The 23692-nt window shown below is 42.3% G+C and overlaps 2 protein-coding genes across 4 annotated transcripts in view; both read left to right on the forward strand.

The window, feature by feature from the left end:
* Window positions 1-3630: 3630 nt before the first annotated feature.
* Window positions 3631-8615, forward strand: phospho1 (phosphoethanolamine/phosphocholine phosphatase 1). Of its 2 annotated transcripts, XM_083780314.1 has the most exons (3): window positions 3631-3791; window positions 4070-4194; window positions 5569-8614. In XM_083780314.1, the coding sequence occupies exon 3, from the start codon at window positions 5607-5609 to the stop codon at window positions 6375-6377; it is 771 nt and encodes a 256-aa protein (XP_083636440.1). In that variant the 5' UTR covers window positions 3631-3791; window positions 4070-4194; window positions 5569-5606; the 3' UTR covers window positions 6378-8614. The 2 variants fall into 2 exon arrangements, with proteins under 2 accessions (XP_083636440.1, XP_083636439.1); XM_083780313.1 differs by lacking the exons at window positions 3631-3791; window positions 4070-4194 and having other exon boundaries at window positions 5393-8615.
* Window positions 8616-10676: 2061 nt separating this feature from the next.
* eftud2 (elongation factor Tu GTP binding domain containing 2) overlaps window positions 10677-23692 on the forward strand; it is a 70268-nt gene continuing 57252 nt past the window's right edge. For both annotated transcript variants that reach the window (XR_014570127.1, XM_083779699.1), the window contains exons 1-22: window positions 10677-10806; window positions 11748-11860; window positions 12771-12936; window positions 14074-14152; window positions 14291-14366; window positions 14570-14635; window positions 14799-14834; window positions 15199-15289; window positions 15461-15543; window positions 16549-16715; window positions 17213-17337; window positions 17492-17555; window positions 17685-17775; window positions 17904-18039; window positions 18595-18722; window positions 19070-19263; window positions 19427-19538; window positions 19644-19784; window positions 20185-20286; window positions 20886-20968; window positions 21158-21244; window positions 21951-22077. Coding sequence is in view for 1 of the 2 variants with exons in the window: in XM_083779699.1 (XP_083635825.1) it covers window positions 11759-11860; window positions 12771-12936; window positions 14074-14152; window positions 14291-14366; window positions 14570-14635; window positions 14799-14834; window positions 15199-15289; window positions 15461-15543; window positions 16549-16715; window positions 17213-17337; window positions 17492-17555; window positions 17685-17775; window positions 17904-18039; window positions 18595-18722; window positions 19070-19263; window positions 19427-19538; window positions 19644-19784; window positions 20185-20286; window positions 20886-20968; window positions 21158-21244; window positions 21951-22077 (2256 nt within the window). In the remaining variant the exon portion in view is untranslated. The remainder of the gene's footprint in view (window positions 10807-11747; window positions 11861-12770; window positions 12937-14073; window positions 14153-14290; window positions 14367-14569; window positions 14636-14798; window positions 14835-15198; window positions 15290-15460; window positions 15544-16548; window positions 16716-17212; window positions 17338-17491; window positions 17556-17684; window positions 17776-17903; window positions 18040-18594; window positions 18723-19069; window positions 19264-19426; window positions 19539-19643; window positions 19785-20184; window positions 20287-20885; window positions 20969-21157; window positions 21245-21950; window positions 22078-23692) is intronic.

Below are 23692 nucleotides of genomic sequence, written 5' to 3' on the forward strand. Positions count from 1 at the left end.
GACTGAATGATAACGGTATTAGCCACTACATGAATGATAACTGTATTAGCCACTACATGAATGATAACGGTATTAGCCACTACATGAATGATAACGGTATTAGCCACTACATGCACATTTAAATCCGGGGTGTACATTTTTCTCTGTTGGCCTAAATGAACATTGTGGATGATGCTGTGTTGAAAGAGGGAGAATACTATAATATTGTGTGTTATCATTATGACAGAATGTGTTAATTCTCTACCTTCCAACAACAAGCTCTCCCCAAAGGCGGCCATTTCCAACTGTAATCCTAGCTGGCTGGCTGTTTATAGATTTAATTCTCTTAAAGCACCTCCAGACAGCACAAATTCCTTCACGGTTTGTCGTTGAGACGGATTTCTTGTGTTTCAAGTGTTTCACTTGGTTTTTGGCCTTGCTTGGCCGTGACTTCTAGTCACTGGGTTTGTGTTTCTGTGATACATCCTCGAGCCATTTAGTTGACTTGGTGTAAATTTGACAAAGGAATAGCTTGTTGCTGTCTCCATGTTCAGAGTACAGCTGCTCTGACCTGTTTTCCTGTCTTCAGTTTTGGCTCCTGGAACAATTTTCCACAAGTTAAACAAGTTTTCTTTTTTCTTTCTGCCCAGGGTTGTTGTCCTTTATAACTAAACCACACCAGCTCAAGAGTCCCTGAGGATTGAACTTAATATTGTCATGCCTTATTTCCCTTCAAAGCTGCTGGGGCTATTTCATCAATTGAACTCTCATAGCCCTTGCAATATCAAAATTTGGCAACAACAAATTAGTTAACAGTACATTAACAGTATTGAGTTGCAAAACGGGAAAGGATATCCTTTTCCTAAGCCTTCCCTTCCAAACAATCCTGTAAACAAAAAGTTAAAGTTAAATTAATTCTAGTTTATGCTGCCTCTAGATGAGCAACTATGCTAGCAAACATCACTCACTGGGGGTGTGTGAGATGATAATGTTGCACTTATGACAGCTTTTTGCCTCTGTTGAAAAAGGATGTAAATATCAATCAATCAAATAAATATGTCACTCATTCACTTTAACTTTAATTCTGAAAGTGTGGAAACCTTCCAATTCAGTACATTTTCGTATACCGGTATGTGCTATAAGCATGGCCTACAAGGAAATTACCAATGTTCAACCCCTAGTATAATGTCTTTGACATGACATTATCCATCATACGACAGTCAGTGTGGCACGGCACGACAAAAATAACCAATCTACAAGCATGCATGCTTCATGATCCACCACACGACCGAGCATGAAGCAGGCTTAATTTGATGCTGAGTGGGGGCAGAGAACACTGATTGGGAGAGAAAGTGTTGAGTGAGTCACCGCTGGTGAGTGGGTGGTCAGGTACTCGGGCAGGCTCTCTTCACACGCATGGAGGAGAGGAGATAATAACGCAGTCTGTACATATACATTCCCATTTGGCTTTCGAAAATAGTACACCACCCCAGCTGTTAGTCATTAAACCATGCTGCGAGGAGGGAGGAGGTCGTGTCTGGTCGAGCAAGCAGATAAGAAGGTACATGCGACATGCATGCTTTGAACTGCACGTTGCTGAGCATGTCATTGGGAGCAATGTACATGAAGGGTCTTGTGTTCAATCAGTGTTCTGTAGGAACCAACATCTAACATTGTGTGTGTGTGTGTGTGTGTGTGTGTGTGTTCGTCTGGATTTGCAGGCAGCAAATGGTAACTACAAAAGTGTGAGCACTTTGAGAGCAGTTCTCATTCAGCCCAGGTTTCCTACCCAGGGCTGTGTCAGTCATGGACCAGACCCCTCCACGGAGCCCACCTGTCTATCTCTTCTATTCTTTCTTCCTATTCCCCCTCTCCCCCCCCCCCCCACCGCCGCCCACCCTAGAGTTGGGTTCTGCCTGACGTTTCTTCCTAAAGGGGAGATTTTCGTTACCATTGTCGCAATATTGCTTGCTCTGGGTGGATTGGTTGTAAATTGTCTTGAGACAACTTGTTGTGAATTGACACTATAATAAAATTGAATTGAATTGAATGGGTGCAGCCACCAGGATACAAGGAAGATGGACGGTTCATGTTTGTGGTGGGTGGGTGGCGGCCCTGGGCAGAAGTGAAAGTGAAGGTCCCTCATCATGCTCTTCCAATTTGGGTACGATTGGATGGTGGATGGTGCAGTCATATATTTACCATATGTGCAGTGCACCCTATGGGTGTCATCGAATTCGCTTTTGGCTCTGCATTGTTTAGAGGCCCCCGAATCAAAATTTGGGCAGATCAGACCATATTCATGATTTGTGGAATTCTTTACTTAATTTCTTTGAGGGGCACAAGACCAAACTGAGGGGCAACGATGGCCATGGCCTTCATGGCCTCCATGACATTCCTGCCCTGCTGGGATGTCACAGGCCGATTCATGTTGGACTGTGAAACTTTGCATGTACACTGCCTAGAGGCCTCTGCCCCAGATCTTTCACTTCTGCATTTTATAGTGCCACCATTGAGGCTGACATTTTTACCAGCTGCAAGCTGGTCAAAGAATAGAATGGAAATGTACACGACAAGTTTGCCACCTAGTTAGATTTTGTCCAAACATCCTGCAAATTATTGAAGATTAGCATATCTATATACTGTAGTCACGTGATCAACACGGATCTGGATTTCATGTCCCATCCTGATTGGATGAGATTGGCATCCAAAGTTAACTGTTTAAGCATAATTTACTTAGGTTACTTTAGGAATACCAGGCTGAGCAGTACCGCCGGATGTACGCCCGGCACGAGTTGGTAAAGGGCGACTTTGTTGGTATTCGTCCTGTTTGTGCCAGATTACATTTTCTGCCATAGTGTGTTTTCTGCTAAACTCTTTTTGCTGCTACTCCTACAGAGTTTGTGCAAAACTCACAAATTGGTACACATTCTTTCTGGGGTTAAGTGATCAAGATGTACGAGTTTGATGTTTCAGATATCATTCCAAGTGACTATACTATGATCAAAGTTTGCAGCCCCTGTCTAGGCAACCCGGCTTGGCGGAGACCGAGCACACTTTTCTAGTTAGAGATTTGCATTTACAGAACAGTTGGAATGGCTGTTCCAGCCTGGCAGAGATCAAAAACTACATTTTCAAATATTTACCCACAAAAAGGAAATTACCATAGTGTAGGACAGGTTAACTATAGCCTTAAGCCTTCCACAGTGTTTAAACCATGTGCACCCCCCAGGTAGAGTTGTATAAAATAGAGTGACACTAAATATTTGGAGAGCTTCTGTTACTGATTGCATTGCATCATGATAGTATACAGTAGCTCTGCTATAAGTTAGAGAAGTGAATCTTATAGTGAATTTCATTAGGGCTCTAGCTATACAGTATAGGATAGGGTATAGTCTGCCAAGTACAACCAACCTGTCTGTCTTTCGCTGCTGTAGGCACTAGGCAGCTGGCAGCATAGCTCTACTCCAGCTGAAACCAGCTGAACCTCGGCTACTCAAATCGCTCCATCATTACAGCTCCTCCTCTTGTCTGTCGCCTTTCCCTGAGAGGCTGAGATGGGACAGCAGCGCATTTAAGTGACAGCGCTTTTAGTTGAAGAAATATAGTACATGGAATCACATACGGACCTCCAAGGATTTCATGGGCGGATTCGTGAGTCGTGACACATGCATACGTCAGAAGCTCCCGGTGTTTTCACGGGCCATAAAGTGCGCAGAAAACGCTCGTTCTCCGGAGAATGACTGAGAGCAAGTAAAGGGATAGCAACAACTTGAGTGAGAACCCCCCGTGGGACATCGCTTACAGCACTGGTGAAGTTTTTCTTTCTCTATCTCTCTGTTGCCTCAGAGCAGGCAGTATTATTATTACTAGTATTATTAATATTAGTATTATTGTTATTATTGGTCATGTATCAAGTCATTACCAATAACAGGCTGGATTTTGTCAAGCAAAGCCAGATGTTCAACATTCAAAGGATGTTCAAGGGTCGAATGATGACTTTACAAAGTAGTCCACCGCATTTGGGTTTACTTTTTCTTTTTTTTTTGTAGACTTATTTATTTATTTTTTCCTGTTTTACCTTTTTCAGGTTTGCACTGACTGCAGCTCCAGTGTGTTTAGGACTCGGAGTCCTAGGGTGATGTGGAGGATCGTGGCATAGTCATACCAGGCACCATCCGTTGACACGTAGGCCTACTATACGAGAAATTTGAGGTAATAATCTATAATAGGCCTATATCCTATGGTTTATGCAGAGTGCATTATTGCCTCGGTGTCGCTTGTCGAAAATATGTGATTGAATGATTTATTGTAATTGAATAGCCTACTTTATTAACAGTTTCCAAAAAAGCAGTGGCACAGATTTATACGAAAGAATGCTAAAAGCATCATCCAATATTAAAGGGTTGCTGGTTTGAAGATTATGCTATTTTTTCCGGCAATTAGCGACACCATGTGAGTAAATAACCTATATCATAAATTAATCTTTTAAAGCTTGCCTTTTTTCCACTCCCACCCTCATTGATTTTAAAGGAATTAATTCAGTTTGCTTATCCACTATCACAATTAAACAGCCCACCAATCACAACATTGCTCACAATTCTCATGGGTGTATTTAAGGAGATTGGTGCATATTGATTCCATTTCCATTTTCTCTCTCAAATGACGTGCGGTGGCTGGCTGGCACTGATGGCGTGGTGGAAGTACTCCTCAGATTGCAGTAGTACTTAAGTAAAAGTAACAATGCCACAATGTAGAAATACTATAGAACTAATCATAGTAGGCAGACTAATGCATTAATGTGTTAATTAATTTAACTTGTAGCCTATAATAATGCTTAATGCATCTGTTAATTTATGTTTTGTATTCATTTTAATCTGCAAAGTAACTATAGCAACTAAAGCTGTCAAATAATCGTAGTGGAGTAAATGTATAATGTTTGAATTGTGAGATGTTGTGGTATAAGTGCAAAGTATTCTAAAAAATGAAATATTCAATAAAAGTGCATACAAATGTACATAAGTAAATGAACAAAGGGAGTCTACCAACGTGCCTCAAGCCTGAAACAGCCTTTTATTTATTAGGTGCTAAGTATACAAAGAGAACGACTAACGTTTCGACCTCGCGGTCATGACTCTGATGAAGACCGCAAGGTCGAAACGTTAGTCGTTCTCTTTGTATACTTTAGCACCTAATAAAAGGCTCTAAATGTCCGTGCTGCTCCAGTCTCTTCTCCTTATGCAGTACATAAGTAAATGTTCTTACTTTTGTGGTGGCTGGGGCTTCATTTGTCTGTTTCTAGAATTGTCTTTTTGTTATTTGATTTGTTCAAATTTCTATCATAATTGTAACAGTAATTTTGTCTGTTTTTCATCTCCAATCTTTTCCTATATTCTGTTTCTTTTCCCCCTTTCTATCTATTTGTACATTAATACACTTCCCAGAAAGCCACCTTGCTTGGTAGCCTTGTCTTGTGTGGGATGCTGGACAGTTGTCAAGAGTTTTGATGCCTCTTAGCACCAGTAAGAGGTGTGACATAACAGTCAATCATGGGGGAGTCTTTCTTCAACTGCTGTTCTGTTCCATCAGGCGAGGAGGCGCCACTGCGATCCAGACGCACCACAAACATGGCCTCCCATCATTCATCACAGATCCCCAATGACAAGCGCTTCCTCATCTTCTTTGACTTTGACGAGACCATCGTGGACGAGACCAGCGATGACGTTGTGGTGCAAGCCTCCCCAGGGGGGCACCTTCCCGCCTGGCTGAAGGACACCTACCAGCCTGGCCGCTACAATGAGTACATGCAGCGTGTGCTCGCCTACCTGGCAGAGCAGGGTGTGACCGAGAATGACATCCGCAACGTCATGGAGAAGATCCCCGCGACCCCTGGCATGTTGACCCTCTTCCAGTTCCTCCGCACACGCCCCCCGCAGGACTTTGAGATCGTGCTGGTGTCGGACGCCAACACCTTCTTCATTGAGTCGTGGCTCCGCCGCGTGGGCGCCCGTCAGCTCTTTCACAGGATCTTCGCCAACCCGTCCACGTTCAACAAGGACGGACGCCTGGTCCTCCGTCCCTTCCACACCCACGGCTGCCAGCGGTGCCCGGAGAACATGTGCAAGCAGGTGATCGTCAGGGACTATGTCACCCGCAGGGCGCAGGAGCGTGGCCGCCCATACCAGAGGGTGTTCTATATGGGTGACGGCGCCAACGATTTCTGCCCCGCCCTCATCTTGGGGCCAAAGGATGTGGTGTTCCCACGGCGAGACTTCCCCATGCACCGCCACATCACCGAGATCCACGAGGCCGCGCCTGGGGAGTTCAAAGCCGTCACGGTGCCGTGGGCCAGTGCAGAGGAGGTGGTGCAGCGGCTTAGGAAGCTGGTGGCAGAGTAGAATTAAACACACACACACGGTCTCACACACATACACACATGCACGCATGCACACACAAACACACACACACACACACACACACACACACACACACACACACACACACACACACACACACACAAGCAATCTCACACACACACACACACACACACACACACACACACACACACACACACACGCAAGCAATCTCTCACACTCACACACACACACACACACACACACACACACACACGTGGGCAGCAGTGGCTCAGAGGTAGAGTGGCCGGTAGAACAGCCGGATGGGAACCTGTTCGATCCCGGGCTCCCCCAGAGTTAGTGTGAAATGTCCTTGAGCAAGACTCTGAACCCCCAATGTGCAGGTTGCTGCCTTGCATGGTTTCCTCCGCCATCGGTGTATGAATGTGTGTGTGAATGGGTGAATGTAAACTATGTAAAGCGCTTTGGATAAAAGCACTATATAAATGCACCATTTACCACACACACACACACAGGATTGGTAGGAGGAGGAAGAGGCATGGGGCTAATATTAGGTACACTGACACTTCACACACACATTCCAAGATATAATCTCAGGATGTCAGCTCTGTGAACAAATATCAGTGTGTTTTCTCGTCGTCGTCCCTGACCTCCTGCATGTGCCTCAGGCCAGCATCACGTTTTGGTCCAGAGTTCGCTCCAGAGCTCAATAAAAACATGACCTCAGTTAATTATTACAAATATCCGTTGCTGTTAATGGAATACATAGAACCATGTCATTCACAATGGGCAGGAAAAGAGAAGGGAACCCGCACATTCATATGCTCCAAAAGGTATATTTTATTGACGACGTTTCGAGCCAAGGCTCTTCATCTGGTCAAACAGAGCCTTCAATGAAATATACCTTTTGGAGCTATGAGTGTGCGGGTTCCCTTCTCTATTCCTATGTCACTTTTTGAACCCAGCACCTCCACGAAGTGATGTGCGTATTTTACTATAGTTTCTGTATTCGCAATGGGCAGCCTATTATATTAAATTATGTGGATAAATTATCCACACAATTAATTATAGTGATTTTATGTGATTATATATCAGGGTTAACTTATATATCAGTGTTAATGTAGTCTTTATTACCCTACCCTCATTGTTTTATTTATCAAGGTCTTAATGAGGCCAGTAACCCTTGTTAGTAATGCTTTAATTTGTTGACAAACAGCTTCTTTCTTATTCTGATGGATAATGACAATGAAAAAACACTACTATAGGTTCAATAAGAAATTAATTTCATTTTAATTGCACTTTTTATTCAAATTGAAAATTGGCAGTGCAAATTAGGGTAATAGTGCCATCTGGTGGCCAAGTGACAGTTAACAGATTTATATAGGCATTTATCAGAGGTTATTATATAAATTATATAAAATTATTTTTAGAAAACATTTGTATGTTAATTATGTATGTTTGTCTGTTAATTGTTTATCAGTCTCGGTTGTGTATTTACTTGTAGGTGCGTCCTACAAAAAAATGACTATCACCAGCAGGAATAAAGCCATCAACTGAAAACAAATGTCTGTGTGAATTCATTATCAAACGTTATCATTATTGCTGATACAGTATCGGCAAAAATGATAAGTATCAGTGATACTAATAATAAAACATATGTAAAACATGTATAATATATACTGCCTTACTGTAAGCCTAAACCTGCCAATCAATGCAGTCCACATTCCCTGAAACATCAAATTAATTTCCCTACTGTCAAAAGTAACATTGTACAGTAAAGGCTCACATTTACTCAAGAAAAGGTTTGATTGACGATTGGTGTAGTCGACACCGTCTTGCGATGGAGCAGCATAGCAGTGGGTGTGGTTTTCTGGACCCACTGGAAAATCGGCCATAAATTTTTCCCATAAAGGAATACAAGAATATATCAATTATTTTTAGCCACTATAGGTAGAATACTATAGCCTACATTTAATAAATACCCTTTGTTTAGTGGTTTTGATTTTTCTTTCTTCACATGCAGAATCAAAGGTGTTATGGTCATGATTAACCAGGATCCTGGATTAATTCATATAAATATTTTTGTAAATCTCTATGGGAAAAATGAATGGCCGATTTTTCAGAAAGTCCAAACCACGCCTTAATTGGCAAAGATCCTGTAATACTAACCACCCTCCAGTAGCCTCAGAGACAGCATGCGTTTTACACTCCAGTTTTAAAATTAACACAGTTTTATGGGGGGGGGGGGGGGGGGTCCTTATTGATAGGACAGTAGACTGAAATGGGGAGAGAGATAAGGAGTGACACACAGCAAAGGTCATCAGGATCAGGATTCGAACCCGTGACTTGCTGTGAGGCTGACAGCCTGGACCACCACGCCGTGGGCCCCGGCCTCAACATACATTATTATTTACACATTGTATTAATTGTTTTGGGGCGTAGGCCTATATAGCTCCATTCCATGATTATTGCGACTGTAGGTCGCATTTACTATGAAAACCTGAACCGGCCAGCAACTTTACATCTGACCTCAAACCTCAAACCCTTAGATCTCCATATATGGAGCTGACCCTGACATTCCATATGTGGATCCCTCCCCACCTGTCCTTCCTAGACATTCCATAATGTTGATCTGACCTCATCAAACCCTGTAGACATGCTCCATATAAGGCCAGTACAGAATTCATTTCATGTTGATCTGACCCCTCTTTGGCTGTGGGTCAAAACGTCTGAAACATTTGATCTGCTTCTGAGGTTTTTCAATAAATACGTGATTATGTGCTGATTTGATGTTGATTTATTTGCAATAAATACTACTTTTAAGTCGTGCAGACAAATTCACATAATTCAATGTGTGCAATGTCAAATTTAATTGTCACACCACATAATTGTAAATAATACAATTTCCAACTTACATATACATAACGGCAACAACTTTTTTTCTTCTTCTTCTTTTGAAATATGTGCTGATCATTACCCAGAGCAATAACCCACCTATCTCACAGTCTCCCTCCCCAGTCAGTGTTCTGAGTTTGAATGTTTGTAGAATTATGCTTATGCAGGACGTTTTTGATTGATTGATTGAAATATTTATTAACAGTTTGTAGAATTTACACAAGCACAAACTCAATACAAAGACTGTTAACTGTGAGTGGACGACCCAATTAAGCATTACACTTGTTTACAACAGGGTCCACATTGTTCAATTCATCAAAACATTTAGAGACATACAAATAGACACTTCTATGTAGCTAAAGAACAGAACAGGAATTCATCAGCAAAAAGGGAAAAGATACACAGTGAGGGGAAATGGGGTGGGGGGGGGATTCAGATTTTACAGAGGCCAGTTTCGAATTGCAGCCATCCGTAGGTGCCCTTTGAGAGCGGTTTTGAAGGAGTCAATGGATTCACATGTCTTAATGACTGTTGGTAGGGCGTTCCACATTTTGGTGGCATAGGAGCGAAAATAATTTAGTCCCTTGTTTGTGCCGAATCTGGGTTGTACATGGTTTGTTGCACTCCCTCTGGTGTTGTGGGTGTGGACTTCGTTTACATTAAGGAAGTATTTAGACAGGTACATGGGTATCTTGGTGGTGTATCGAATCTTGTGGACCAGACCCATTGCAAGATGCTGTACTCTGTCGTCGACCCTAAGCCATCCCAGCCTGTCAAAATGGGCAGGGGTGAGGTGGGTTCGGGGGGTGAGGCCAAGTAGGAGCCTGACCAGTTTGTTTTGGGAGGTCTGGAGCCTTGTTTTCAGGGCCTTTGAGGTGCTGTGGTACCAAGAGGTGGATGCATAGTCAAAGAAACCTTGTACGAGGGCTCCTGTTAAGGTCTTCAAGGTGTTTTTGCTGACCAGTGACTGAGGAGATCCTGTAAAGGAATCTTGTTCTTTGTTCTTCGTAATTTAGGCCTACAGATGTGAGGAGACTTAATTTAATTGACTACATACTAAGAAAAATGATTTATCTCACACTTATGCCATGATGTGGGTGTCAGTGCAGTATTCATCACCGACACCATGTGTCAATGTTGGCACCCATACCATACCTAAAGTTGCCTACCTCTGGCCTGAGCTGAGCTATAGGAAAGGGTGAAATTAAGCTGCCTGGATAAAGTATTTAGTTTTACACATTAAAAAAATAAATATATATATAGTTATGTGCTTTCTTCAACCTTGAATGATTTTGTTTGATTTTATGTCAGAATAGCCTCAGAAACCCAGACGTTTTGTCTAGCATAGTGCACATGCCAACGCAGTAGGGGGCGATAATGGACTATGACATCCGACGTTAACCGTTGCGAAATAAAATTAAAATCAAGAAGAAAACAAAACACCGGAAGTGTTGTTCACACGCATGGCGGCGGGGGAATTGTTCGGTGTTATTTAAATAAATACTTAACTAACTTCCATCTCCACATTTGGCTAACTATTTTTGCGAAAGTACAGTAGGTGAGTGTATTTTTCACATTAATTGTGCTGTGATCAAATATTCTGATCTGACTGTAATGTTCATGTTGAGTTAACAACAACGCAACCTGAACGTCGCCGTGAAGGCTCATTCATTTGAGAAGCAGCTTGAGGAGGAACCAATGTGTTTATTTTGTACACAGTTGATGTAGTTCACGCAACACATGTCCTCCGTGAACTGGTCCATTTGAACTGCAATCGCCGGAAAACGTGTCAAATTAAATGTTGGTTGCGCCTGCGCTAATTAATCTCTTAAAATGCTAAAGACTTACATAGCATATAGCATAGCATAGTGTCTGACTGTGTGTGTGTGTGTGTGTGTGTGTGTGTGTGTGTTTTTTGATTGATTGGAAATTGTATTAGTATAGTTATAGTTTGTGGAATGGGTACAGTTCAACGAAAGTGCAGGTAATTACTAAATACAAAATCTGCTACGAGGATAAAACCAGAAAAAGACTTGTTTACATCAGGGGCTTCCATTTTCAATCCAGTGTGTGTGTGTGTGTGTGTGTGAATATTTATTAACAGTTTGCAAAAAGGTACAGCGTTACGATTATACAAATGGTGTTAAAAGGGTAACACAAAAAGCCCTGAGGGCTAGTTGTTTCCATTGTGGTTATAATGTAAAATGTAAATCTCGCCCCATGTTTATTTCATGTTTACATTTAGAATCAATGTTGTTTGTCAAAGGAGAACATTTAGAACCAGTTTTGTTGTTTTTGGTCAAATGACATATCCCACGGATATCCTAAGCCGTGTATATCCACGGCTTGGTGCGAGCCGTCTCTCCGTGTGTGTGTGTGTGTGTGTGTGTGTGTGTGTTAGCACTGCTTTGTTGTCAGGATTAAGACTTACCAAACAGTCCTCCCAACATTAATTCCCACAATAATAGACCATGATGTAACTTTCCCCCATCCTTTCAGCTCTCTACAAGATGGAGACTGATCTGTATGATGAGTTTGGAAACTACATTGGTCCAGAGTTGGACTCTGATGATGACGATGATCTTGAGGCTGAAGATCGAGATGTTGACGAGGTATTCTTCAAATAATAATACTGTGTACGTCGTAGGGCTGGGTATTGCCAACAACCTCACGATCGATACGCATCACGATAGAGGCCACGATACTATATGTATCCCGATATGCGTTATCCTACTAAATTTACTTTTGCAAAGTCCTAGACCAGAGGTTCCCAACCACTGGTACTAATACCACTAGTGGTGCTTGAGCCCCCCTCTGGTGGTACACAGAGGAGGCGCCCCAAAAAAGGAGGAAAAAAGACAAAAGTGGAATGAAATATTTATATTACTACAGGTTCTTCTGACCAAGCAATTGATTGAAATAGGCTAGCCAGCCATGCTGAAATGGGCATGACGGCACACCTAGCGGTGCTCCATCAGGGCTGGAGCACGTGACATCATCAGGGATGGAGATCAATATTAAGCCCATATATGGAGATCCCTGATGTCATCAATATTGGCCATCAACTCTACATCTGACCTTAAACCTCAAACCTACTGACCTGTTCTGACATTCCATATGTTGATCCTTCCCCATCCATCCTTCCTCTTCGATGTCTCCCTTTTGACTGATGTCCATTTAAACTCTAGACGTGCCTGCCCCAAAGTTATTAGTGGAATAAATCTAAAGTTCTCAACAGGCCCGAAAATTAAGATCTTACCCCCCATGGCAAGGCACCAGCGCTCGCCCAGCAGTCTGCTGTCACCCAGGTGGATATGTTGATCTGATCGGCATGCAGTTGTAATTATTACATTCTAAAGTCCATATTGTCTGTTGAACAGAGTTAAAGACAAGGGCTGGGTCTCGTCACGTCATGCACCTCGACATGCCGTCTCTCTCATGCTCCTCGACGTGTTGTTTCTCTCAGTTAATGCAAATTATTGTTACACTGTCTGACATGTGTCATTCGTTCTCCGTGTTGAGGCTGATGACGATGATGACGACGAACCTGCCGATGCTGATGATGATAATGTGCCAGGAATGGAGGTGGTCCTGCACGAGGATAAGAAATATTATCCCACGGCAGAAGAGGTTTATGGGCCGGAGGTGGAAACAATCGTTCAAGAGGAAGATACCCAACCCCTCACAGGTGAACCACTAAAACCAAGTCTAGCAAAGTGAAGCACGTAACAGTGATATGATAGTGATATAGTACTTTATTGTCAGTTTGCACTGAAATTTGTCTTGCGACCCAGCAGCCTTGTATGCAACACATATACACACATTTGACTTAACAGTAACACAGACAGGACAAAAAAGAAAATACAATTACATACATAGAAACATAAGGGCAGAGAGCAATGTCCACAGCTCAGTCTAGTCCTGGCTAAAATCCTAAGCCTCAAAGTCGACCTCTTCGGTCTGACCTTATTGTATGCTGAAACACCATATCTCCTTCCTGTCCTTCCTATACTCGCCATACAAAACATGGCTAGTATTAGAGGTGATATTCCTTGCTAACCTTAGGATGCTGTTATCATACGTGGATGTATAGAGCCTCTGAAGTGGTTGTCCAACAATCTTTGAACTGAACAAATTGTTGCAGCAGTTGTGATTAAGGCTGCAGACAAACATCCATACCAGGTGGTACTACAGTACTGAAGAACATTCATAATAACAGAAGTGAAAAACAAAAGTAGAATCCTTCTACTTAAACGGTGATGGAAATAGATTCTTTGCTTTGTTTTCTTACACACCGATTCAATCGTAACATGGTGGTAATAATGCATTAAGTTCATACAGATTAATACAGACACATAAATAGTAATATCTCATAGTCAGTGCATGTTGATCAATGAGACTTACCAACATGTCTGTTGCCTGTTAGTTTTATTGGTTAGCCCTGAATTTAATTGCACATCCTTTAGGATTTTAACCATTCCGGTTCATTAGTGATTCCCTAATGACTAATGGTCCGATTCTTATGTTCCAAATAGACCTTTAGAGATCTGCAACACTGAGACATAAAGGTCTGTAACTCTAAGAGTTACGGGTCCATTTGGTTCCATTTATATGCTCATAGAGGTATGGTGGTCCTTGAAATGATAGTTTGAAAACCACCAATATTGTAATTGTGTGATAGAAGGTTCCGGAAACGGCTCCAAATGTGATGGAACCGATTCCGGTTCCGCAATGTTGGATCCGGTTCTGGATCCCAACCCTACTGACAGAGGTATTGTACTGTATTGTACTGTGGTGTAGACGCTGACACTTTTCTTTGTTTTAGAGCCCATTATCAAACCTGTGAAGAATAAGCAGTTCACCTTGATGGAACAGGAACTTCCTGCCACTGTTTATGACATGGAGTAAGTAATGCAATATGTCCAAAGACCCATGAGATCATGCAGAATGGCATTAATTAATTTTACAATTACAGCATTGCTTATATGTTGCATGATTATCTGTTCATAGTCTGCTTCCTTCTCTTCTGCTCCCTCTTTTAGATTCCTTGCAGATCTGATGGACAGCCCAGAGCTGATACGTAACGTCACTCTGTGTGGACACCTCCATCATGGGAAGGTTAGAGTCCAGTGATTCACTACCTTTTTAATGTTTAGGACAGTTTGATAAACATACTGTAATGGCCATTACAATGCTCCATATAGGTGCAATTTAAGTTTTTTTGTTTAATCAGTGACTAATAAATTATTATAATCTTTCTATTTTAGGAATATATGCTTATGAGATACTGATGACCTAATTAATGTATTTCTTCCATTCAGACATGTTTCGTGGACTGCCTGATTGAGCAAACCCACCCAGAAATTCGGAAGAGAGATGATGTGGATGTGAGTACTGGCTCAACCACATCTCCATCCCCTGCTTCAGTTTATTTCACATTGATTTCCTGTTATGTCCCACTGACATTTAAGCATGTGGGACAATGGTTCTTCAACTTTTTTCTTAATCACTGTAGATGTTGTTTTGACAGATTTTTGTCTCATTTTTCAGCTCCGGTATACAGATATTCTCTTCACAGAACAAGAGGTTAGTAGCTTTCCCACTGATAATTAGTGTGAAGCAATTGTCTGACTCCAAGCACACCCATGTAAACCAAGTCATTTATTGTGATGGAAAAGTGCTGTTGTTGCTTGATTGGTTGACATCTTTATTGACAAAAATGCATATAAATGCTAAATATATTTGTACATACTGTCAAAAGAAAGAAAACATGATACAGCTTGAGAGCTTATTTCCATTTTGGTCCACTGCATAGATATGGCTATTGACTATGACTATTGCCTATATAATGACACTTAAAACAGCTTTAGTGTTGTTCTTTTGGAGGATTCGATTCTTAAAAGACAGAGTGGCCCATTATATTGATTCTTACATTTATGTCTTTCCATAGAGGGGGGTTGGTATCAAAAGTACCCCCGTTACAATGGTGCTGCCTGACTCTAGAGGGAAATCTTACCTGTTCAACATCATGGATACACCAGGTGCTGTATGCTGGTCTGAGCTTTAGTTGTATTATCTTTATTTTTTCCCTACCAAAACATTTATGTCATTTTGGGTGTCATTGACATATACGGTATGTGTTTTTCAGAAAACTCTTAGGATTTAGAAGGCATGTTGTGCGCATTCTTCTCATTTTAAACTTGCATTTGCAGGCCATGTGAACTTTTCAGATGAGGTCACGTCTGGAATCCGAATCTCAGATGGCATCGTTCTCTTCATTGACGCAGCAGAAGGGGTGAGTCTTGTTTTTTCCACCTTTCTTACATGCTTACATTTCCGTGTTTCTGCCTTCTGCTGTTTTGCCATAACTGCATTCGCAAATAACCCATGTGTAGGGATGCCAAACGACTCATATTTGGCCAATCGACGAATCGAGGCCAAAAATCGACGTGTCGAACAACTTTTTTCCTCTTCTTTTTTTCATTATTTTTATATATTTTTGTTGTTGCTGCGCAGCAGTTGAGGAGAATGCAACTATGCATTCCTTTAAGCAACACAACTTCTGCAGCTGCATCCATATGTTTAGAATTTGCATCAATGATCAAATCCCAATAATAAAAAATAAACTTTATTTTGTAAACAACAAAACTGAAGGAGCAGCGGCGCTATCGGCTAGTAGTCCCAACTCTCAAGTGTCTGCAGCCTGTCACGAGCCGCGTAATGAACTGATACGGGACGCACGTTGTTCCGTATTTTAATGTCGGGTCGGAGAATAAATACAGTATGAATGACGGCGCGATTTATTTGACAACTCTGTCCTGCTTTCTTCACGAGAAGAGAAGAGCGCTCACCGCTCAGAACAGAGCAGACCTGTGGCTCACTTTACGGCATGTGTAGATGAGATGTGAACCTGGGTCTGGGAAGCTCAGAGCTGCAGCCATTGGCTCATGATACGAGCACACGACCAATGGGACAGATCATTCAGTGTTGCTAAGATACCACCCCCCACCACACACACACACACACCCCCTTGGACGATGGGGTCCACAGCCCTCTGCTCAAAGTTAACTTGCATGTGACGCACTGACAGGCGCAACAGCACAAACACGTACCTCTCCCATTTGGAAAACATTTCAAACAGCAACGTTTATAACCTTTTACATTACAAAAAAATAATAATACAAATAAAAAATTTTTTACGACTCATACGTTTTGAGTCGCGGGAGGCATGAGTCGATAATCGAGTCGATTTTCAACATTTTTCAACATCCCTACCCATGTGTATTTCTGTTTTGTCAAGGTGATGCTGAACACAGAACGGTTGATCAAACATGCGGTTCAGGAGCGGTTGGCCATCACCATCTGCATCAACAAGGTCGACCGGCTCATTGTGGAACTGAAACTGCCCCCCACAGATGCATATTATAAACTACGGCACATTGTGGATGAGGTCAATGGCTTGCTCAGGTAAGGACTGCAAACAAACCCCTGCGTAAAAGTCTAGTTGCATATTAATGGCATTTGTTCAAGGAAGGAAGATTGACAAAAGCCTGTGTGGTTGAAACTTTGATAATTAAACAAATTTATTTGAATTGCTTTGAACTGAATTACTCGAGTTATTAATTCATCTTTGTCCCATATTTTTGAATGGCAAGCCATCTACTGTAATTATATTTGAGCGGCAGCCGGCATGCCTCGACTGCACAGATTAATGCAATACTATGAGACCGCAACCTGTGTATTTATGTAAATTCATTTCTAGACGCATTCAGTCCACCGTCCTAATAAGACCACTTTAATACTGTACATTTGTTATTGTATTGTTTGTGGGTTATGGCTAATGTACATTTTTAATTGTATTGTTTGTGTGTTATGTCTAAGACAAGTGAGTAACCATCAAATCCATGTCCTTGTGCAAACCTGCTCAGCTACAAAATTGTGATTCATATTTGGTTTCCTCTCAGTACTTACTCTACAGATGAGAACTTGGTGGTGTCTCCTCTTCTGGGGAATGTTTGCTTCGCCAGCTCCCAGTACAGCATTTGCTTCACTCTGGGCTCCTTCGCAAAGATTTACTCTGACACCTATGGTGAGGGAACTAATTTCATCCACACATACAAACTCGCATAAACACTTGGTGCAGTCTACCCCATCTTCTGCATTAGGAACTTAGTGTTATGGACATTTGCAGCAGTCAATGAAAAAATGGGTATGGTCTAAAATAAAATTCTCTGGTTTTGTAGGTGACATAATGTACAACGAGTTTGCCAAGAGACTCTGGGGGGACATTTACTTTAACCCCAAGACGTGAGTTGCTGGTTCTGAGTTTACCAACATAATTTTCTGATCTGACTGCCTGGCATTAAAGTCATCGTCTCTTCATCAATCCACGTTTTCTTCTTTATTTTCATTAATACTTTCTACATCCCTGTTTAGGCGCAAGTTCACTAAGAAAGCCCCAAACAGTAACTCCCAGCGCAGCTTTGTGGAATTTGTCCTGGAACCCCTCTACAAGATCCTCTCCCAGGTTGCATAATATCATTGCATGCATGCTAATATGCTCAGGTGTCACACAGATTTCTATGACACCTAGAAGTAGGTTAGAATTCACAACCTCAATGACTCAACCTTCCTTTTGGCCTGTTTTGCGTACAGGTGGTGGGCGATGTGGACACATCTCTCCCCAGGGTTCTGGATGAGCTGGGCATTCACCTAACCAAAGAGGAGCTGAAGCTCAACATTAGACCTCTACTGCGGCTCGTCTGTAACCGCTTCTTTGGAGAGTTCACCGGTAATGTCTCATCATTTAACATTGATCTTGACCTTGATTTGTCTGTTCTATTGCTATCAGAAAGGAAAAAACTATCATCTTGTCAGTATTTAGCTGTTTAGCAATCTCAATTAGTTGTAGGAAGAGCTAAAGTAAAGCACATCTCTGGCCAAAAATTCTGGCTTGTTTTTGAGCTGTGCCTAACTGCTCAAACAACCAACTACCGGTATGTCAAATAATGAGGCAATGATAGCTGATCTACAAGCTCACAATGCCTCGTATTGCAAGGCGTTGTGGGCTTGCAGATCAGTATTTTTTAACAATATCTGTGGAACCGATTCAAACCAATTGTAATGCCTACAATACAAAGTGCTTGTCAGGATTGGGGTCCCCAGTTCAAATGTGATTTATTTTGGGTGCTTACGGCCTACAAAGGTTGAGAACCACTGCTCTACCATACAATTATAATGACTTACTCAACACATCCCAGATTTGTGGTTTTGTAATCTTGTGGTTTTGTAAATGTGACAAAACGTGAACCAAATGTGAACCAGAGCTTGAAACTCTGCCCCGCAGGCTTCGTGGACATGTGTATTCAGCACATTCCTTCACCTCAAGAGGGTGCCAGGACCAAGATAGAGCACAGCTACGTAGGAGGCTTGGACTCAGACCTGGGGGAGGCCATGGCAGAATGTGACCCTGATGTGAGTGTGATGGAGTGGAGACAAGAGCCTCCGGTTTATATGCTGGAAGGAGTCTGATACACCAGCTAGATGCTAATGGATAGAATCAGTTCCTAGTGGAATTCGATAGCTTAATCCTGCAAATTTAATCTAGAAATTTTAAGCCAGCAGGCGACTTTAATTGTCTTTTTATGAATGAACAGCTGAAAAGGCAAATATGCGGCAATGAACAACATTGATTGCAGTGTTCCGAGCTCCATTTAATTCCTCTTGTCTGTCAATCCTGAGTGTCACAGCTTTCCTGTGACTTAGATCTTCCTGTACCAAATGTTTTCTTTTCTTCATGTGTGTCACCGCCTCCCCACCAGGGCCCTCTGATGTGTCACACCACTAAGATGTATAGCACGGAGGACGGGGTCCAGTTTCATGCCTTCGGCCGGGTTCTGAGTGGGACCATTCAGGCAGGTCAACCTGTCAAGGTGCTGGGAGAGAACTACACCCTGGAAGATGAGGAGGATTCCCAGGTTTGCACGTTGGGGCGCCTCTGGATCAACGTGGCCAGGTACAGTACATCCGTCAAGTCGTGCGTCTTTAAAGTTGATGTTGGCAATGGCCTTTCTGTGCTTTATTTGAGATACTGTACATCATGGTGGATATATATAACACTGTATCTACCTACCTAATATGTTGTTTATCTATCTATATGTTCTTTATTCACTCTTCAGATACCAAATTGAAGTAAACAGAGTGCCTGCTGGTAACTGGGTTCTCATTGAGGGCTGTGACCAGCCCATTGTAAAGACAGCCACCATCACAGAACCCAGAGGGAATGATGATGTAAGACAAAGTTACCATTATGTTCTTTTAACATGCCATAACCCTAGTAGAGCTATGTCTCAGTGTGTGAAAATGTTTTTTCTCTTCTTTTTGTCGTCGTTATAGGCCCAGATCTTCAGGCCGCTCAAGTTCAACACGGCATCGGTCATCAAGATTGCTGTGGAGCCTGTTAACCCATCAGAATTACCCAAGATGTTGGATGGATTGAGAAAGGTCAACAAGAGCTACCCTTCTCTCACCACCAAGGTAAAAACGGACTTGCTGTGTTTTCCGGCAGTGGCACATGGGTAAAGTACCTACCTGTCCTCCGTTGCGGAGTCTAGGGGTTTGAATCCACTGTAGTGAATCCAGCTTGGCTGTGGTTTTATGATAACACAGTTGGCCAGAGGAGGGAATTTGAGTAAGACAGAGGCGCTATATCCTCCCAGCTGGGGCTCCTCACTGGAAGATGAGTCAGTGGGATACAACAGCAGGGCCAACACAAAAATGCAATGGTTAATTTTGCATAACGATTAAATTGGGTGGAAAAAAAGAGAAAAATGTGTACTACATTATAATTATACATTTTAAAGTGCAGATTGACTTGAAAAGCCGAATAGTCCCTCCCTGGATAAAATATTGATTCAAACATCCCTGTGTGTTTCAGGTGGAGGAATCGGGAGAACACGTGATCTTAGGTACAGGAGAACTGTACCTGGACTGTGTCATGCATGACCTACGTAAGATGTACTCCGAGATCGACATCAAGGTCTGTTTTCTAACTGCAATCTGACTTACATTCTATAGATCTGTCCTTTTGGTAGTACTTTACAATAGGTCTTTTAACGTTTAACTAATGGAAAAGTATACATGCAGGTACAAAATGTACCATCAAAACACATGAAATATACTCAAACAATTATAAAAATGCAAGACATTTGTGCTACAGTAGCACAATAAAATACATGCCACTATAGTTCCACTCATGTGGTTTTTGTTTTTTATGTAGCTGAGCACTCACAGCCAAGAAGACAATAACAGACAGCTCGCCTGTAGTGCTGTCATGATTATAAGATTTGATAAAGATTAATTGGCCCTCAAATAATTGAGATTAACGATTTAATTGTGTTGTTGAATATTGGAACATTACAAATGAATTACCTTTCTACCTGGCTTTTAGGCTCTGAGCGCAGGGCGGATATGACAAATAACTGGCATAATTTAATAACTTTGTACTTAAATTTAGTACTATTTTGTACATCCCTGTAAGCGCATTACGTATCGGCAATCAAACCTTTTCAGGTAAAATTGTGGAATATATTTGTCAGATATATTTTAAATACTGTATGTCAATCTTTGCCCCCGCAGGTCGCCGACCCTGTTGTGACTTTCTGTGAGACGGTAGTGGAAACGTCATCACTAAAGTGCTTCGCCGAAACGCCGAACAAGAAGTGAGGGTCAAACATGAGAAAAACAGTCATTAACTAAGGCGTTGGTCTCTTTTTGAGATTGAATTTCACATTTCAGACATAATACTTGTGCTTTGTGGTAGACATGTATTTGTCACAGTCATTGCTTCCCTCTGGTGTCGTCTCTCACCATCCCACAGTGATTGAACATGCCTTTCATTTGATTGACAGGAATAAGATTACAATGATTGCAGAGCCCTTGGAGAAAGGTCTTGCAGAGGACATAGAGAATGAAGTGGTGCAGATAACATGGAACAGGTAGGTTCACACAATGCAGGGTTTTGGAGCTGAAACAAAAACGTCTGGGTTTTACTGTGTATTTTAAGTGTAGGAACAGTGAAAATGTATGTTATTTATCTTATTTTGAACATTTAAGACTTGGTGCTGCTGACCAATTCAGTCTCTGTGGTGAGCCTAGACTGAACTAGTCAGACACACACTTTTTGCACTATATATACTTAACAGCAGCATTACGGCATTGAAGTATGACTGTTGCTGGATTGTCTTTTTGTCACCTTTATTTAATTTGTTTGCAACGAAACTTAAAGCAAACCATCATTTTGATCATTTTAATTATTACTGACATTCAGTACATGTTCTGTAAATACAAACTATAATAGACGGGTGGTATTAAATCATGCAATTAATAGGTCTTTGAACTAGCCTTTAAAATGCCCTATTTTGTGTAGGAATATGTGTGTGAATGCATATGTCTCCAGGACAGTGGCCTTCCGCCCTCATCTGTTGTGCCATCTGGACCTGGCCTTGCCAACATGGTGGGGTGGTGCCAGCCAGAACCACTGACAACCTTAACACATCATTAAACTCGCTCCTTCCTTCCTTTTTCACATTAACCCTCCTGCCCCCTCTTTTAGTAAAACTCCAAAGCGTTTAATCTCCCGCAACGTTCTAACCTCATTATGCAACCAGTCAGTCACGCTCTTTGTTTGTCCCGTCATGGCAGGAAGAAGTTGGGAGAGTTTTTCCAGACCAAGTATGACTGGGATCTGTTGGCTGCCAGGTCCATCTGGGCCTTCGGACCAGACACCACGGGGCCCAACATCCTGGTCGACGACACCCTGCCTTCTGAGGTGAGGCAACGGATGGGCTAGGTGGACTAGTGATAACAGCTTAAAGGTTATATACTTGGTTGACCGGACTCCGCCAAGGGGCGTCCCTTTATATAAAACATTTCCCTCTATGCTAAATATCTTCACCGGAAATAGGCGATCTACAAGGTCACAATACTTGTTCCTCACTGGCCCTCTGTCTGAAGGACTGGCTACATATCAGTGGTGGATGGATGTGAGAGACATCGCACTGTAGACTATACTATTTCAATGTCCCCCGCTTACAGACTCACTGATTTAGACACGCCTTCACAATGTCCCCCCCCCCTTACAAACTCACTGATTTAGACACGCCTTCACAATGTCCCCCCCCCCTTACAAACTCACTGATTTAGACACGCCTTCACAATGTCCCCCCCCCCCCTTACAATATGTCGGAGAAACGGGTAAAACAATAGGTACAAGGCTGGGACAATATACAGGTACAATATTAACAATGGAAAAAAGACAACCACAAGGTTTGTGCAACATTTCATGGCTCATGGCATTGAAGCTCTAAAATGCGCTGGACTTCAACACAATCCCAACTGGACAGTAGGACAAAGACGTTTTAATGAAAAACAGTGGATTAAGAACCTCAACACGGATTTTCCAGGAGGCTTAAACATGCCTAAAATCAGATATTGAACACAACAAAACCTAAACACAGGATTAAACTGGAGAAATCTAAAAATGATTGGATCAGACTTCCTTGAGCTACATGGCGAATGCATTTATTCCTTGCATTGTGCCTAAAACATGTTGCGACCTGCGGTCGCAACATGTTTAGACACAGTGCACTGAAGTTTTTTAATTCCCCCCTTACAAACTCACTGATTTAGACACGCCTTCACAATGTCCCCCCCCCTTACAAACTCACTGATTTAGACACGCCTTCTAGTGTTGCGCGGGTCAGGGTTTTTCATGACCCGCAGGTCCCGCATGTGATAATAATCTGACTCAGCCCAGCCCGCCCCGCAGCACCACATACATTTTCACAACTCGACCTGGCCCGCAACACAACACAACTCACCACTGTTCAAGGACGCACAGGGAAAAGGTAAAAAAAAGGTTTAACAGACTGTCCGTTGTGGTGAGAAACAATGATAATTGTGTGTGGCGGCGGCCGTGCTGCCGCTACGTGCCTGCGGGATGTGCTCATGCACACGCGTTGGGTGCGCGTGCGGCTGTGCGCTGTTTGGGGATTAGTTGGAGAGAGGAGATATCAACCAGCACAGCAACACAACAATCCGGTAGGCTGCGCAAATTTCATCCCAGGACTCATGGCAACAATAATCATTTGTAAAAATCACAGTATACATTATTTAACCCGCCTCAACCCGCCCCGCCAGTAAAGTTAAAATATCTTGACTCGGCTCAGCACGCCCTGCGGGTTACAGGTCGGCCAGCGCAACGCCTTCACATGAAGTCTGTGTCAAATTGTTAAGTCTGTGAGGGTTCTGGCAGAGGGTTTATGAACCCTTCCCATAAGTCTGCACTCTGCATCGATGCAGACTTTGCCATTTGTCCAAGGAAATTACCCACAATTCACAGCATTACAGGGCTACTAGGGGAATCCTTAAAATGTAAGTGTGAA

The sequence above is a fragment of the Protomyctophum parallelum genome (assembly GCF_964188405.1).
Source record: "Protomyctophum parallelum genome assembly, chromosome: 13".
Taxonomy (NCBI): domain Eukaryota; kingdom Metazoa; phylum Chordata; class Actinopteri; order Myctophiformes; family Myctophidae; genus Protomyctophum; species Protomyctophum parallelum.

What these genes read in the sequence shown, in the direction of transcription:
- phospho1 (XM_083780313.1), top strand. Translation starts at nt 5,529, where the DNA reads ATGGGGGAGTCTTTCTTCAACTGCTGTTCTGTTCCATCAGGCGAGGAG.